Source organism: Ovis aries, chromosome 1 (assembly GCF_016772045.2).
Source record: "Ovis aries strain OAR_USU_Benz2616 breed Rambouillet chromosome 1, ARS-UI_Ramb_v3.0, whole genome shotgun sequence".
Taxonomy (NCBI): domain Eukaryota; kingdom Metazoa; phylum Chordata; class Mammalia; order Artiodactyla; family Bovidae; genus Ovis; species Ovis aries.
This window is the reverse complement of record NC_056054.1, coordinates 264,921,925-264,934,245: the sequence shown is the minus strand read 5'-3', so window position 1 is coordinate 264,934,245 and position 12,321 is coordinate 264,921,925. Positions and strand designations below refer to the sequence as shown.

The 12,321-nt window shown below is 59.4% G+C and overlaps 1 protein-coding gene across 4 annotated transcripts; it reads left to right on the top strand.

The window, feature by feature from the left end:
- The first annotated feature begins 462 nt into the window (after window positions 1–462).
- ICOSLG (inducible T cell costimulator ligand) lies at window positions 463–12,070 on the top strand. 4 transcript variants are annotated; one of them, XM_012104343.4, is made up of 7 exons: window positions 463–648; window positions 2,020–2,060; window positions 2,983–3,345; window positions 4,385–4,666; window positions 6,791–6,961; window positions 7,878–7,913; window positions 8,760–12,070. In XM_012104343.4, the coding sequence occupies exons 1-7, from the start codon at window positions 635–637 to the stop codon at window positions 8,768–8,770; spliced, it is 918 nt and encodes a 305-aa protein (XP_011959733.1). In that variant the 5' UTR covers window positions 463–634; the 3' UTR covers window positions 8,771–12,070. The 4 variants fall into 4 exon arrangements, with proteins under 4 accessions (XP_011959733.1, XP_042093553.1, XP_042093557.1 ...); XM_042237619.1 differs by lacking the exon at window positions 8,760–12,070 and adding an exon at window positions 8,120–8,753; XM_042237623.1 differs by lacking the exon at window positions 7,878–7,913.
- Window positions 12,071–12,321: the final 251 nt, after the last annotated feature.

Below are 12,321 nucleotides of genomic sequence, written 5' to 3'. Positions count from 1 at the left end.
CTCACTTCACCTCGCCCTGGAGGAGCTGACTGGGTTCCGAGAGGGGGAAGGAGGGCGGGAGACTGACACCCAGCCCGCCCGCCAGGCTCTCAGGGCGCAGGGGTGGGGCAGCCGGCGTGCGCGGGCGGAAGCTGGGCGCTTGGGGGCGCGGACGTTCTGTGCCCCTTTGGGGGACAGCAGTTAGCCTCCCTTCAGCCAGGCAAGTGCTCCCACAGCGGCCTTGGCTGCCCTCCTCCATGGGGCCTTCCCTGTCCTCAACTTGCCGGGCCTGGAGCCCCCGGCCTGCTACCCTCGGGGCCCGACTTGCACTGTTGCCTGGGAAGGGCTTAACTTTCGTGAGTCAGTGTCCACGCTTCGGTTCCCACAGCTCCGGGCAGACAGTGGGAGGGGCCAGGGGCGGGGCCAGGGGCGGGGCCTGGCTGATCTCTGGCTGGCGCTCAGCCCCCGACCGGCTCAGCGCCCAGAGCCTCAGAGGCGCGGCGGGAGCTCCGCTGGTGTTGGCCGGCCGCTCCGAGGGCTCCCGCGGCCCGAGGTCGCCCGTGCTCGGAGTTCTCCCGCCGCCCGAGACCTCCCTCTGGCTGCGGTGTCTAGCGCCCCGAGACCTCCGGGGCGGGCCGGGGTCTCCGCCCCCACCATGCGGCCGAGGAGGTGAGTGTGTGCGCGGCCGCGTCCTGTAGGTTCGCGGGACGGAGCGGAGGCGCGGCGCGGAGGCGCGGCGCCGGGAAACGAAGTTCTCGCCGGCGACCGGTCGCCTGGCGGGGCAGCGGAGGCGGAGCGGCCTCGGGCTGGGCCGCGGCAGGTGCGGTTACGTGCGGGCGGGAGGGCGGCGAAGGACGGTGGCCTTGCGCGGGTGTGTGCTCCGCCCGGGTCCCCGCCGAGGGAGGGAGAGCGGAGAGCTGAGAAGACGCAGCGACCCACGCTCACTTCCCCCCTTGCCCTCGCCTGTCCCAGCGGTTACCCAGAGGAAAGAAGGGCGTGACCGCGCTGTGCCAAAGTCACTCATTTACTTCCAATGCGGGCTGGTGCCCACCGCCCCCGAAGCCCCCCACTATCCGCCGCCTGCTCCCAAATCCCCCTCCACTTTTGGCCAAAACGCTGCCTTCAGGGAAGTCTTAGGGTAGGCAGCCTGTGCCCTACTTGATGAGATGGTGCGGTACCCCATCCCCAGGTGTCCCATCACACAACCCAGAAGCACCCCCCCCCCTTCTCCCACCCCCTTCCCCCCTCCGTCCCGTCGGTCCCACCACTTAGTCTCCCTAGTTAGAAATGCAGGTAAAGACTATTCCCTCAAGAAAGGAACGTAGAAGTACTGGGATGTCACAGCCACCAGCCACCATGCCCCTGGGCAGGTAGCCCCGTGTGTGCTTTCTCCTATCTGACCCAGGGAGCTGTGGGCTGGGGCAGGGGCAGGGAGGTGTCAGGTGAGGCAGGGGGCACAGCTGGGGTGTGCAGGGTGCAGAGGCTCCCAGACTGGAGGTGTCAGGAGCCTGGGAGCGCTGAGACGCATCTGCTGGCCCCCAGGGCTGAGCTGCCCACAGACTGGGGTGGAGCCACCAGATCTGGTTCCAGATTGACTGTGTTCCTTCAGAAGGTTGTCCTGGGGCTGCTCTGACCTTGCCTTGAGGCAAGCATCTTACATCCTGTCTTTCAAATTTCAAATGCTGGGGAAGTGTTGTTTTTTTTTTTTTTCTGATTTTATACAGTTTCTTGGACCCCATCCGTGCAAAGCCACACTACCAAGGGTCTGGTGACCCCTCTCAATACCCTTTATCACACTCTCAAAATTGCTGTGAGGGGCATTCTGTTAACACAGAGCTGGTCCCTGGCAGGGCCTTGCTGTGCTGGGCAGGGCGGCTGCGGTCCTGGCCCCTCTTCCTGAGTTCCTGGCTGCCCCAGGGACCCTGGGCTGATGGGCTGGCTGGTTGTGGATGTATTCCCATTTGGATGATGTGGGTAACCAGCTCTTGCCTAGTCTGGAAGAAGCGGGACTCACCTGGCTTTCTGGTTGTTTCTTCCCAGTCCTGGACTGCTCCTGCTGCTGCTCTGGGGCCTGCAAGCCGGTAAGTGCAGGAGGCGCTCTTGGGGAGGCTTCCAAGCCCTTCAGCGCTGAGCAGTAGGACCCGGGGCGGAGGCAGGTGTCAGTGGGGCCCTCCTCACAGGGCTGCCCGTTTTTCCAGGGGTCCTTATGAGAAAGCTGGGCCCCCAAGCCTGGGTTAATGTGTGGGACTGACAGCCACCCCAAGGGGAGCACTCCACCAGCCCCCAAGGTTTTTCGTTTCATGCTTGGGGCAAGCACAGTGCAGTTCCACCCAAGTGTTTCAGAACCTCCACTTCCCAGAGGAGCCAGGGGCTGGTCTTCCTGTTTCTTGCAGCCCCTGTGCTCCCCAAAGCCACCAGCATCCAGGAGAGCATGAAATGAGGTGTGGCACCACAGTGGAGATCGAGGCCTTGTCTGGCCCTCCAGCCTGCAGAGGAACGGGCCAAGGCGCATGGCCACTTTCCCTGCTGGCATTCCTATGGCTGGAACACCCCAGAGCCTCGCTGGGCCTGCACTGATGGAGCACGGGCAGCATCACAGTGATGCTGAGAAGCTTATGCTTACTTTCAAAACGTCTAAATTTTTTTTTAAACCTTTTTATTTTGAATTCGTTATAAAAATCCCAAGAAGTAGCAGAAACCATGAGGAGCAATTCCAGTGCCCTAGGGCCTGATACTCCCAAGGCTGGCCTCCCGCTTGATCACAGGAAACCAGCCCTGGTCCTCCATTGGGGCAGTTCACTGCCAGGGTCCGAATGTTTAAAATACTTTGGCTTCCCTATGTGCTTCTTATTAACACATTCCTTTCCTACTGACATGAGTCACAATTGGAGTTTGAGTCTTGAAACTCAGCAGCTCCCCCCACCCCGCCACCCCCCATAGGGTGACGTCAAAGTTAGGGGTCAGGTGCGGAAGATGACTTCTGTTCTCTGTGGGTGGTTGCAGAGAGTCAAGAAGAAGTCCGAGCGATGGTGGGCAGCGATGTCCGGCTCCGCTGCATTTACCCTGAAGGAAACAGCTTTGATTTAAACGACCTTTTCGTTTACTGGCAAATCAGCATGGCGGGCAAAGGGAATGCCGACTCTGTGGTGACCTACCACCTATCCGGAAACAGCTCTGCCAGCCACGATGACAACCACTACAAGGACCGGGCTCGGCTGTCCTTGGACAGCATGAAGCGGGGCGACTTCTCTCTGCACCTGCGCAACGTCACTCCCCAGGATGAGCAGAAGTTCAACTGCCTGGTGTTTCGGAAATCCTTGGAATTAGAAAAGATTTTGGAAGTTTCGGTCACGCTGCACGTGGCAGGTAAGACAGAGGAAGCGGCCAAGCCGATTTCACCGCAGACTTATGTCCAGGAAGAAGTGTCAGTAAGACCCGTTTCCTGTGGCTCTTTCACCTGTGTGTTCCCTTAAAGAAAACCCCGATCCCTCTGTGGTTTGGTGTTTAACTGTGTGTACAGCTAAGGGGAGCAAAGATCATTCAACTCCTGAGACTGTTTTCCAGTATCTGAGGCTGCCTGCTTCCATATGGGAGCTCCCCAACTTGCTGTTTTTGCTTTGAACTCTCCAACTCAACCCAATCTAGACTCTTTTGCATAATTCACTTATTTTATTTTTGGCTGCACTAGGTCTTCATTGCTGCATGCGAGCTTTCTGTAGTTGTGGCAAACAGAGGGTCCTCTCTAGCTGTGCTGTGCGGCCTCTCACTGTGGCGGCTTCTCTTGTTGTGGAGCACGGATTCTAGGGCATGTGGGCCCAGTAGCTGCAGCTCAGTGATGGGCTCAGTAGTTGAGGCTCCAAACTCAACAGCACAGGCTTAGTAGTTGTGGTTCACAGGCTAAGTTGCTGTGCAGCATGTGGGATCCTCCCTGATCAGGGATCAAACCTGCGAAATGGCAAGCAGATTCTTTACCACTGAGCCACCAAGGAAGCCCCCCAAACTAGGTTTTTTGATGAAATAAGAAACCAGTGCTGCAAGGCACTAAATGAGGTCAGGAGAGTCAGAAAATGAAAGTGTCTCCAGTAGGCTGCTCGGGGCATCATTCAGTGGACACGGGATCGCCAGCTGTCCATGTCACTAAACTCAAATGAGGCCTGCCCCACTGGGGCAGAAAGTGGGCACTGGTCACTGCTCACCAGACTCAGTAGCCTCCTTATTGACCTGGGGGATGGCTCTTGGGCAGAACGGAGCCTGTGCTGCTGACGAGACCACAGTTTTTGTCCTGCCCCTGCTCCAGCATCACGGGCTCAATGGCTGCCTCCCCTCTGCCCTGGCCCTTGGCATGTGTCCCCCCTTTTCTGACCTTCAGGACCTGGCACCCCTCAGCCCATTTCTTTCCCTGCAGCAAACTACAGCATGCCCGTGGTCAGTGGCCCGTCCCAGGATGAGGAGCTCACCTTCACGTGCACGTCCACCAATGGCTACCCGCGGCCAAATGTGTACTGGATCAACAAGACGGACAACAGCGTGCTGGATGGCGCCCTGCAGAACAGCACGGTGTCCCTGAACGCGCGGGGCCTGTATGATGTGGTCAGTGTCCTGAGGATCGGGCGAACCCCCCACGTCAACGTGGGCTGCTGCATTGAGAATGTGCTGCTACACCAGAACCTCACGAGTGGCCAGACAGGTGAGGTCCCAGGGGACCCCATGGTGCTGCATGCTGACCCCAACCCAAGGCCGGGCGGGGGGTGACTGGGCAGGAGACAAAGCCCCTATGAGGAGACTGGGCAGCAGCATCAGAGGTGGGGCAGGGAGGGGAGGGGAGAGTGTCACCATGCTGAGGGCAGGAACTGGCTGGTGCTCGGGGGTCAGTTTTAGTGACCCATTTCACAGATGGGGGACTGAGGCTCTGAAAATCTCAGAAGCCACAGAACGAGGCAGCAGCAGCACTGGGATGGAAGCCCCGTTCAGCACGGCCCCCTTCCACACTCTTTGGACATGTGCCCCCTAAGAAGCCAGAACAACTCCTCCACCAGCAGGTCCAGCTGGGCCCAGCCACTGCCCAAGGCCCCCCGTAGAAGGGTGCAGGCAGGTGACTCCTTCGTAGAAGCCATAGGCTCTCTGGGTCTGTGAGTCGCTGTCAGCAGGGTTGAGATGCTGGGGAAGGAGGGCAGGAGCTGGGGGATGGGGGCTGCCAGGAGTGTCTGGCCTGGGCATTCTCCTGGAATACGGGTGCAGCCCTGTGGCTCAGCAGTCACAGTCCTCTGGCTGCACTAAAGGCCTCCTCTGACTCTGCATCCCAGCAGGATAGTCCGAGGCAGGGGAGGGGGGATGGGAGGAGAGCAGGAGGGTCTCCTGGGGTCAGCCTGGCTGCTCTGGGGAACAACTGGGAACCCCTGTCCCCCCTCATCGCGTGCCCACACTCTCTGAATCAGCACCTCTGGAATGTGTTGAAAAGCTTCCGGGGGGTTCTAAGGCACATGGGGGGGCCTCACCACTGTCTGGTTTGTAGCTTCTCCAGGTTTGGGGAAACATGGGGCACTTGTCACAAGCCTCCCGGAGAGGGTGTTGCCTGTCTGCCCCTGAGAACTGCTCCCGCAGAGGCACCATGGTGGAGCACTGGGACGGGGGGCTGGCCCCCTCATGCACTTCCAACAGATTCGGAGTGGTGCAGCTGCCGTGGAAAATGGTCTGCTGATTTCTTAAAAAGCTAAACACAGGATCAGCAGTGACCCAGCAGGTCCACACACTTGGGTGTATGGCCAAGGGCTCTGGAAGCGAGACTCAGACAAATACCTGTACATGAATGTTCACAGCAGCTTATTCACAGAAACCAAAAGGTGGGGACACCCAAGAGTCCATAGGTGGACGGAGGGGTGAGCACAGAGTGTCCATCCACAAGGTATAGCGTTACTCAGCCACAAAAAGGAGCGAAGCTCTGAGCATGCTGCAGCGTGGATGAGCCGTGCAAAAGATGTTCAGTGGGAGAAGCCAGACAGAACAGTCCTCAGCGTATGACTCCACTGATACAAAATGTCTGGAATAGGTAAACCCAAACAGACAGGAAGTAGATTAGAGTTTGCCAGAGGGCTGGGGGAGGGAAGAGCTTCCCAGGTGGTGCAGTGGTAATGCAGGAGACCCAGAAGACTCGGGTTCGATCCCTGGGATGGGAAGATCCCCTGGAAAAGGGAATGGCAACCCACTCCAGTATTCTTGCCTGGAGAATTTCATGGACAGAGGAGCCTGCAGGCTGTAGTCCATGGGGTTGCAAAAAGTCAGACACGACTTATTGACTGAACTCGCATGCATGCCTGGAGGAGAGGGTGGGGAGTGACTGCTGGTGGGCAGAGGGTTTCCCTTTGTGGCATGAAAAGTTCTGGAATCAGCTAACAGTCATGGCTGCATGAACTTGTAAATTAGGAAACACCACTGAATGGTTATAAAATGGTTAATTTTGTTCTGTGACTTTCACCATTTTTTTTTTTAAGCCAGCAATTAAGCTAGAAAGAATTAAAGTTTAAAAAGCCAGGAAGACTTATGCTTCCTTCCACGCCATCCCCAGGTGTGAACCTCTAGGCAGCACTGGGGTTACAGGTTTCACCGGTGGGCTGAGGAGAAGGGGCATCCCAAGAAGAGATGAAGGCTCACCTGAAAGAGGAAATCCTTGTCTCCGTCAGCTTTAAAAACCACCAAGTACCTCTAGGAAGTCTTGTTGGATCAGTGCTTCTCTTAGCGCCCAGTCCTTCAGGATGAAAAAAAAACCGCTTTTCCTCCCTGTCTATAAGCCCTGCATGATTTTCCTCTCCTGCAGAAACGTTCACAGGAACCAAGGACAGCATCACAGAGGACCCAGTCGATGGCAGCCCCAGCGGGGAACACCAGCCGATTCTTGGCGTCCTTGTCGTGCTGGCCGTGATCGTGTCCCTGGCTGTCGCCACAGGCTGGCTGTGCAGGAGCAGGTGTCAGCCCAGAAGCTACACAGGTATGGGGACGCCTATGCTGTGGACAGCGCACTCTTGCATTGTTGGGGTGTGGGGCCGCCTTTCCCAAGATGTTTACAAGCTCTGAGAGGTGTCGCTTTCACGGGACACGCAGTTTAACCGTGCTAACGAGCGTGCTCCTGGGTGGATCTCAGCCTCCAAGATCCTGACACTGCCCACCCCCGAAGGGAAGGCCAGTCTCCTGGGTTTGGGGGAGGATGGAGGACTCTACTAATGTGGAGGTCAGGTCGCAGTGCCCCTGTGGAGGCTGAGCTGCCTTCTAGTCCCTTCAAGGCCTTCTGTCCAGTTCTGGCCAAACTCAGACAGATACAGAAAGTCTGGGGTTTGGCTACGTGAAACGAAGAAGCAGGGCTCACAGTGGGAGCAGGAAAGCCAAGAGTGTGGACCCTGGAAGCACCCAGGGGTCAGCGAGAAGGGCTGAGGGCTGGCTTGGGCCCCGCACAGTCTTCCCAGGTCAGCCTGGAGGTGGAGGTCAGCGGGCATCCCCAGAGGTCCTATTAACAGAGTCAGGACCCACTGAGACCCCCCCAGAGAGTGAGAAAGGGGAGCGTGGCTGGACTTAGGACCCAGCTCATGGTGGGAGGCCCACCTGACGAGAGGGTTTCCATCTGTGGCCCTGGGGTGTCCCCCTGGCTGCCAGCTTCCACCTCCTAGAGACATCGCCTGGCGCCCTGGAACCCAGGCTGTGAAAGCCCTCAAGCCTCTCCAGGTGCTTCCCACCTGACCTCCTACAAAGTCTCGTCCTGGGACTCAGGGTGGCCTGAGAAGCCCCTCACCTGAGCAGGAAGCCAGAGGAGGGTTGAGTGGGGGGAGGGTACTGAGCACGGGGCCCTTGGGGTCTTCAGAGAGGCCTTGCTTCACTACCCCACCTTGAGCATTTACGCTTAATTCCCGCAGGTGCCCAGGTGGAAAGGCCGGAGCTGGCGCTCGCGGGTGAGTTTGCCAGGAGGGAAGATGTGTGGAGGAAGCTCGGATCACTCAGGCAGGGTGGCTGGGTGCTTGTCTCTGCACAAGCATGGCTCAATGACCAGGAAATAGGTGCTTCCAGTGCACAGCTGGTGAAACCCTGAGTGGAGGCCTTCCCTCCTGGCGTGCTGCCCTGTCCTCTGCTGACTCTGGGATTTTCCAAATGTTTGCAGGAGCAGAGAGCCTGGAGCATGAGGCCCCCCCTCCACACCCTGTCTCCATTCCCCTGGTCTCCCTCCATCACAGCTCTCAGGGTGGGGCTCTCCAGCAAGTCCAGACCCTTTGTGCAGACGAGCACCTCAGAGTTCCCACACAAACGTCACGTGACTCCTGCCCTGCTCTGGGAAAGTATCACACACAAAGCCTTTGGTTTCGGTTTCCCACTGACAGGTGCCTCAGTCTGCCAGGGCCTCTGGGGTCCTGCCAGCCGGCTCCATGCCTGAAGCCAGTGGCCTCACCTCTCTGAACCCCATTCCCCGCCAAACGCCCTTGAGAAGGGTTGTCAGGGAAGGGTGAGCACGACCCACGCGACGTGCCTGCCCACCTGTTCACCCAGGTGATTCCCAGCCCGCGGCTGCCTGGTGCCGCAGCAGGTTCACTCCCGAGGCCTGTCCCCGAGGCCCATCCTGGAGGATGCGGGATGCAGCTTGCTAAGGAATCTGGGCCCACAGACCTGAGAGTCCAGTGTGCACTGCCTGCAGGCGTTCTCAACCCTGTTTTCACTGTACTGGGCCCTGAGAAGACCAGTCTCTGCCACCAAAATGAGAATAAGTGGATTCCAGGCTCACGCTCTCTCCCCTCTTTCCTTCCAAGGGCACGTGTGATGAGGGACCCCCCAGGACGAGGCCAGGGCTCCCAGGAGATGCCGCCAGCTGGGACGTCAGATGGCAGCTCAAGAACTGACTCGGACAGGCCAGGCAGAGGGGACCATCTGCACCAGAAGCTCGGGGCTGCATGGACACTGGCCTCCTGGCATCGGGGGGATGTGAAAGGCACCCTTGGAAGGACCACGCTGATCCCGGGAGCATGTGTCAGCTGCTGACCCGATCCCAATGAACCTTTCAAAAGTTTGGCATGGTGGCTCCCCAGGGCTACACATGCCCCCAAGTAGGTGGGCCCCCCACCTTTGCCACCAAACACAGAACAAGAGAAGGGCCGTGACAGCTGCTTCCTGCTACCAGCCCCGGACCCAACTCACTGTGGGATGAACTGCTGAAGCTGGAGGAAGAATGTCTGGTTCAGGAAGAGGTGTGCAGGAGCCCTCTCTTCCGAATGATCTGTGCTGGGCAGTGGTTGCTCCAGGTGCAGCGGCCACTCTCTGGGTCTGCATGTGAGGCTCCCACCCCACCTCCAGCCCAAAGGCCCCGTGTCTGTGTGCATGTCCTGAAGCACAAAACAGGAAACACTGGAAAGCCCCCTGAATTCAAGTCTCTCCAGGATGCTCACTGGGAGGAAAACTTGACCTCCTTTGTTTTGGTCAGAAGCTAGGTTTCCCTCCTCAAAAGCACATGGAATTTTAGGAGAAGCTCTGTGCTGGGCTGAGCAGCTGGACAGGGCAGCCAAGGGCTTGGACTCTACTGTAGGCGACACGTGGGCAGGTCTGGGACAAGCATTTCCAGTGGACACCAGTGTGGACAGTCATGGTCCTTCACAGTGGGGCCATGGGTGGACAGAGGGTGACCTCCCGGCCACGGCAGCTTTTCTTCAAACACGGCAGACATTCCCTCAAATCTCGCTGAGCAGCCCCTGCCAGCCCCACACTGTTGCCTGTGCCCCCGCCTGCCTCCTCTGAGGACCTGCAGGGTCACAGCAGCAACCTTGCCTCACCCAGGGGGTCCCTGGAGCCCACCAGGCCCGCTGGGTGACCGGAGTGGAGCCGTGGCCAAGTCCGGGGGCAGGTGGCCCGATGCCCTGCCCCCGTCCAGGTGGTTTCCATGTTAATTCCAGGACTGCATCCAGCAGCTCAGTGTTCCCAGCAGGTTCTGTAACGGAGTCTGCCAGGTCGCCTGGTGGGCGGCACACCACCCCCCACCCCCCCAGGAAACAGGCCTGTCGCCCTGTGGTCATTCAGCACCCACGGGCTTGTGAGACCTGCACCTCCCAGACCCAGACTTGCAGCAAACTCAACATGGCGGCTTGGCATGGATCCTGAGTCAACAGTGTCTCAAGAATCCTGCGTACGTTTGTACCAAAAACCCTCACATGGCCTGTACATGAGTGTGCTGTGGGATCCACACAGACTTTTAATATGAAAGCATTAGAAGGCACGTGTGGTTCCTCAGAGAATGACAGAAGGGTGACTCATGGCATCTCGAGCAAGAAGGCCGAGCGGCAGGTGGGGCCGGGCAGGTGGGAGCACCCAAGTGGATACGGGCAGGTGGGCGTGGTGGCAGGTGGGGTGAGCAGTGACTGTGCTGTGACGCCAGGACAGGTACCCAGGAGGGCTGCTCCGCCACCCCGCTGGAGGCCCTGCCTGCAGACCCTGAGCAGCCTCTGGTGGGGGTGGGGTGGGGAGGGGGCATCTCAGCCTGGCAGGGTGGCGCAGCTGCGGGGAGACCGAGTCTGATTCCAGCTTGCCAATCAGAAGCAGTTTCCTTCTCGGGGAAGCAGCAGGGCTGGCTCTCTGGCTCAGGCCCCCTTGACATCCTGGCCCAGGAGGGCCCCTAGGGGCTTTCTCCCACTTGCTTGTGGGCTCTGCCTTGGCCCTGGCCTTCCCGAAGCTGAGGCCACGCCCTCCAGGCTCCGCGCCAGAGTCGTCATCTTCCTGCTGGGCTCCGACCGACCCTCCTGGCTGCCTCCGGGCCTCTGGGGCCGCAGCAGTGCCTGCTCTGTCCAGCTCGCACAGGTCACCCCCAGCCAGTTCACCCTGGGGCCTCTGCTTGCGTCTCAAGCTGTGTTATGGATAGCATGTGAGTGCCGAGTTTTGACATTTTTGGAAGCCTGGTTCCAGAGAATATAAGCTATTGGCATGCCTGGGTCCAGACACTTTGGTCAGCATGCGGACCAACTCAGTCCTCTTGGCCAGCCCTGATTGCGGTGGGGGACCCGGGCCCTGCCCCTCCAGAGTGGCCCCGTCTCCCGGGGGACATGGGTCAGCGTGGAGGCATTTGGTCACTCTTGGGGATTTCTACTGATGGTGAGGGGGGGCACTTCTCAATGTCCCACACAGGTGGGGTCCTGCCCAGAGGTCAGTAGCCAAGACTGAGGATCCCCATGTCACCTTTCCCCGCAGGGCAGGGCAACAGAGCTGCTGTCGGGGTCCCTATCTGTATGGGGTACAGGAGAGGTGACTGATAGTTCACCAGGGAACATTCCAGGTCAGGGGTTGGGCACGAGTCCAGGGTGCTGGCATTGCCATGGGTGGAGGCCACAGGCTGCAGGAGTCTGGTCTCTGGGAGCCTGTGGCCCCTGCCCCCTCTGCCCTGCACACAGCGGGTATGCGTGAACACCTGTCAGGGAGGTGGAGCCTGCTGGCAGGGGGAGGCTCGTCGAGAGGGCAGGGGGCAGAAGGGAAGCTGCGTGACCAGCACACCCCAGTTTCCTTTCCCACAAGGCAGGCAGCTGGAGCCTGGTTCTGTCTCCCCAGGCCCTGCAGCTTGGACGCTCCCCGTGACTGCAGCCCCCACCCTGGGGAGGGCAGCCGTGGCATTGGAGACCCTCAGGAGAGGGCCACCCTGCTCTGCCAGTGCCCGTGAGGCCCCGGTGCTATGAGACTGGTCGCTGGTTGGGCTGGAAGCTGGCAGGCGGCTCAGGACAGTGCCTGGGCCAAGCAGGCATATCCTGTCTGCATCTCCTTCCAAGCCCCGGCTTCTCAGAAGGAGGCCGTTTCCAGTCAGAAGGCACTGACCTGGGACCATTCTGTCCTTGGTGGCTGGCGCCCCATCCCCGCACTGGCCCAGCCCAAAGATGATACCCCTCAACGTGGCCTGCCCTGTGTTCCCCACCCTCATCAGGCCCACCGGGCACCGCTAACCACCCGTCTGCTGCATTCCTGAATGTCCTCCAGCCCTGACTCAGCACCCGTCCCCACACCATCCCCAGCTGCCCAGGGCTCCTTCCTGACTCCTGAGTCCCATGGGGAGAGCCTCCTTCATTACTAGTAAACACGTCATACTTTCCTCGAATCCGTGTTGATCCTGCCGTCGTCATTAGAGAGAAGTGAGAAACTGGGCTTTTGTCACACGGGCAAGGTAGGACAGCTCCAGGGAGTGAAGATGTGGGGAAGACTGGACCTTGTCCAGGGGCTTTAATGTCAGGAATTTGGGGGCTTGTCTCAGTGACCCCTGGGCTCAGCCTGAGCTCCGGGGAGGGGGCTTCTGCCACTGCTGCTGTTGGGGGAGCACAGTGCACACTTCCTGGGGGGTGCGGGGTTGGG

Excerpts from the sequence above, each read along its gene's own strand:
- ICOSLG (XM_042237619.1), top strand. Across the intron at positions 3,346-4,384 it reads GGTCACGCTGCACGTGGCAG|CAAACTACAGCATGCCCGTG; the intron begins GTAAGACAGAGG and ends CTTTCCCTGCAG. Across the intron at positions 4,667-6,790 it reads CCTCACGAGTGGCCAGACAG|AAACGTTCACAGGAACCAAG; the intron begins GTGAGGTCCCAG and ends CCTCTCCTGCAG.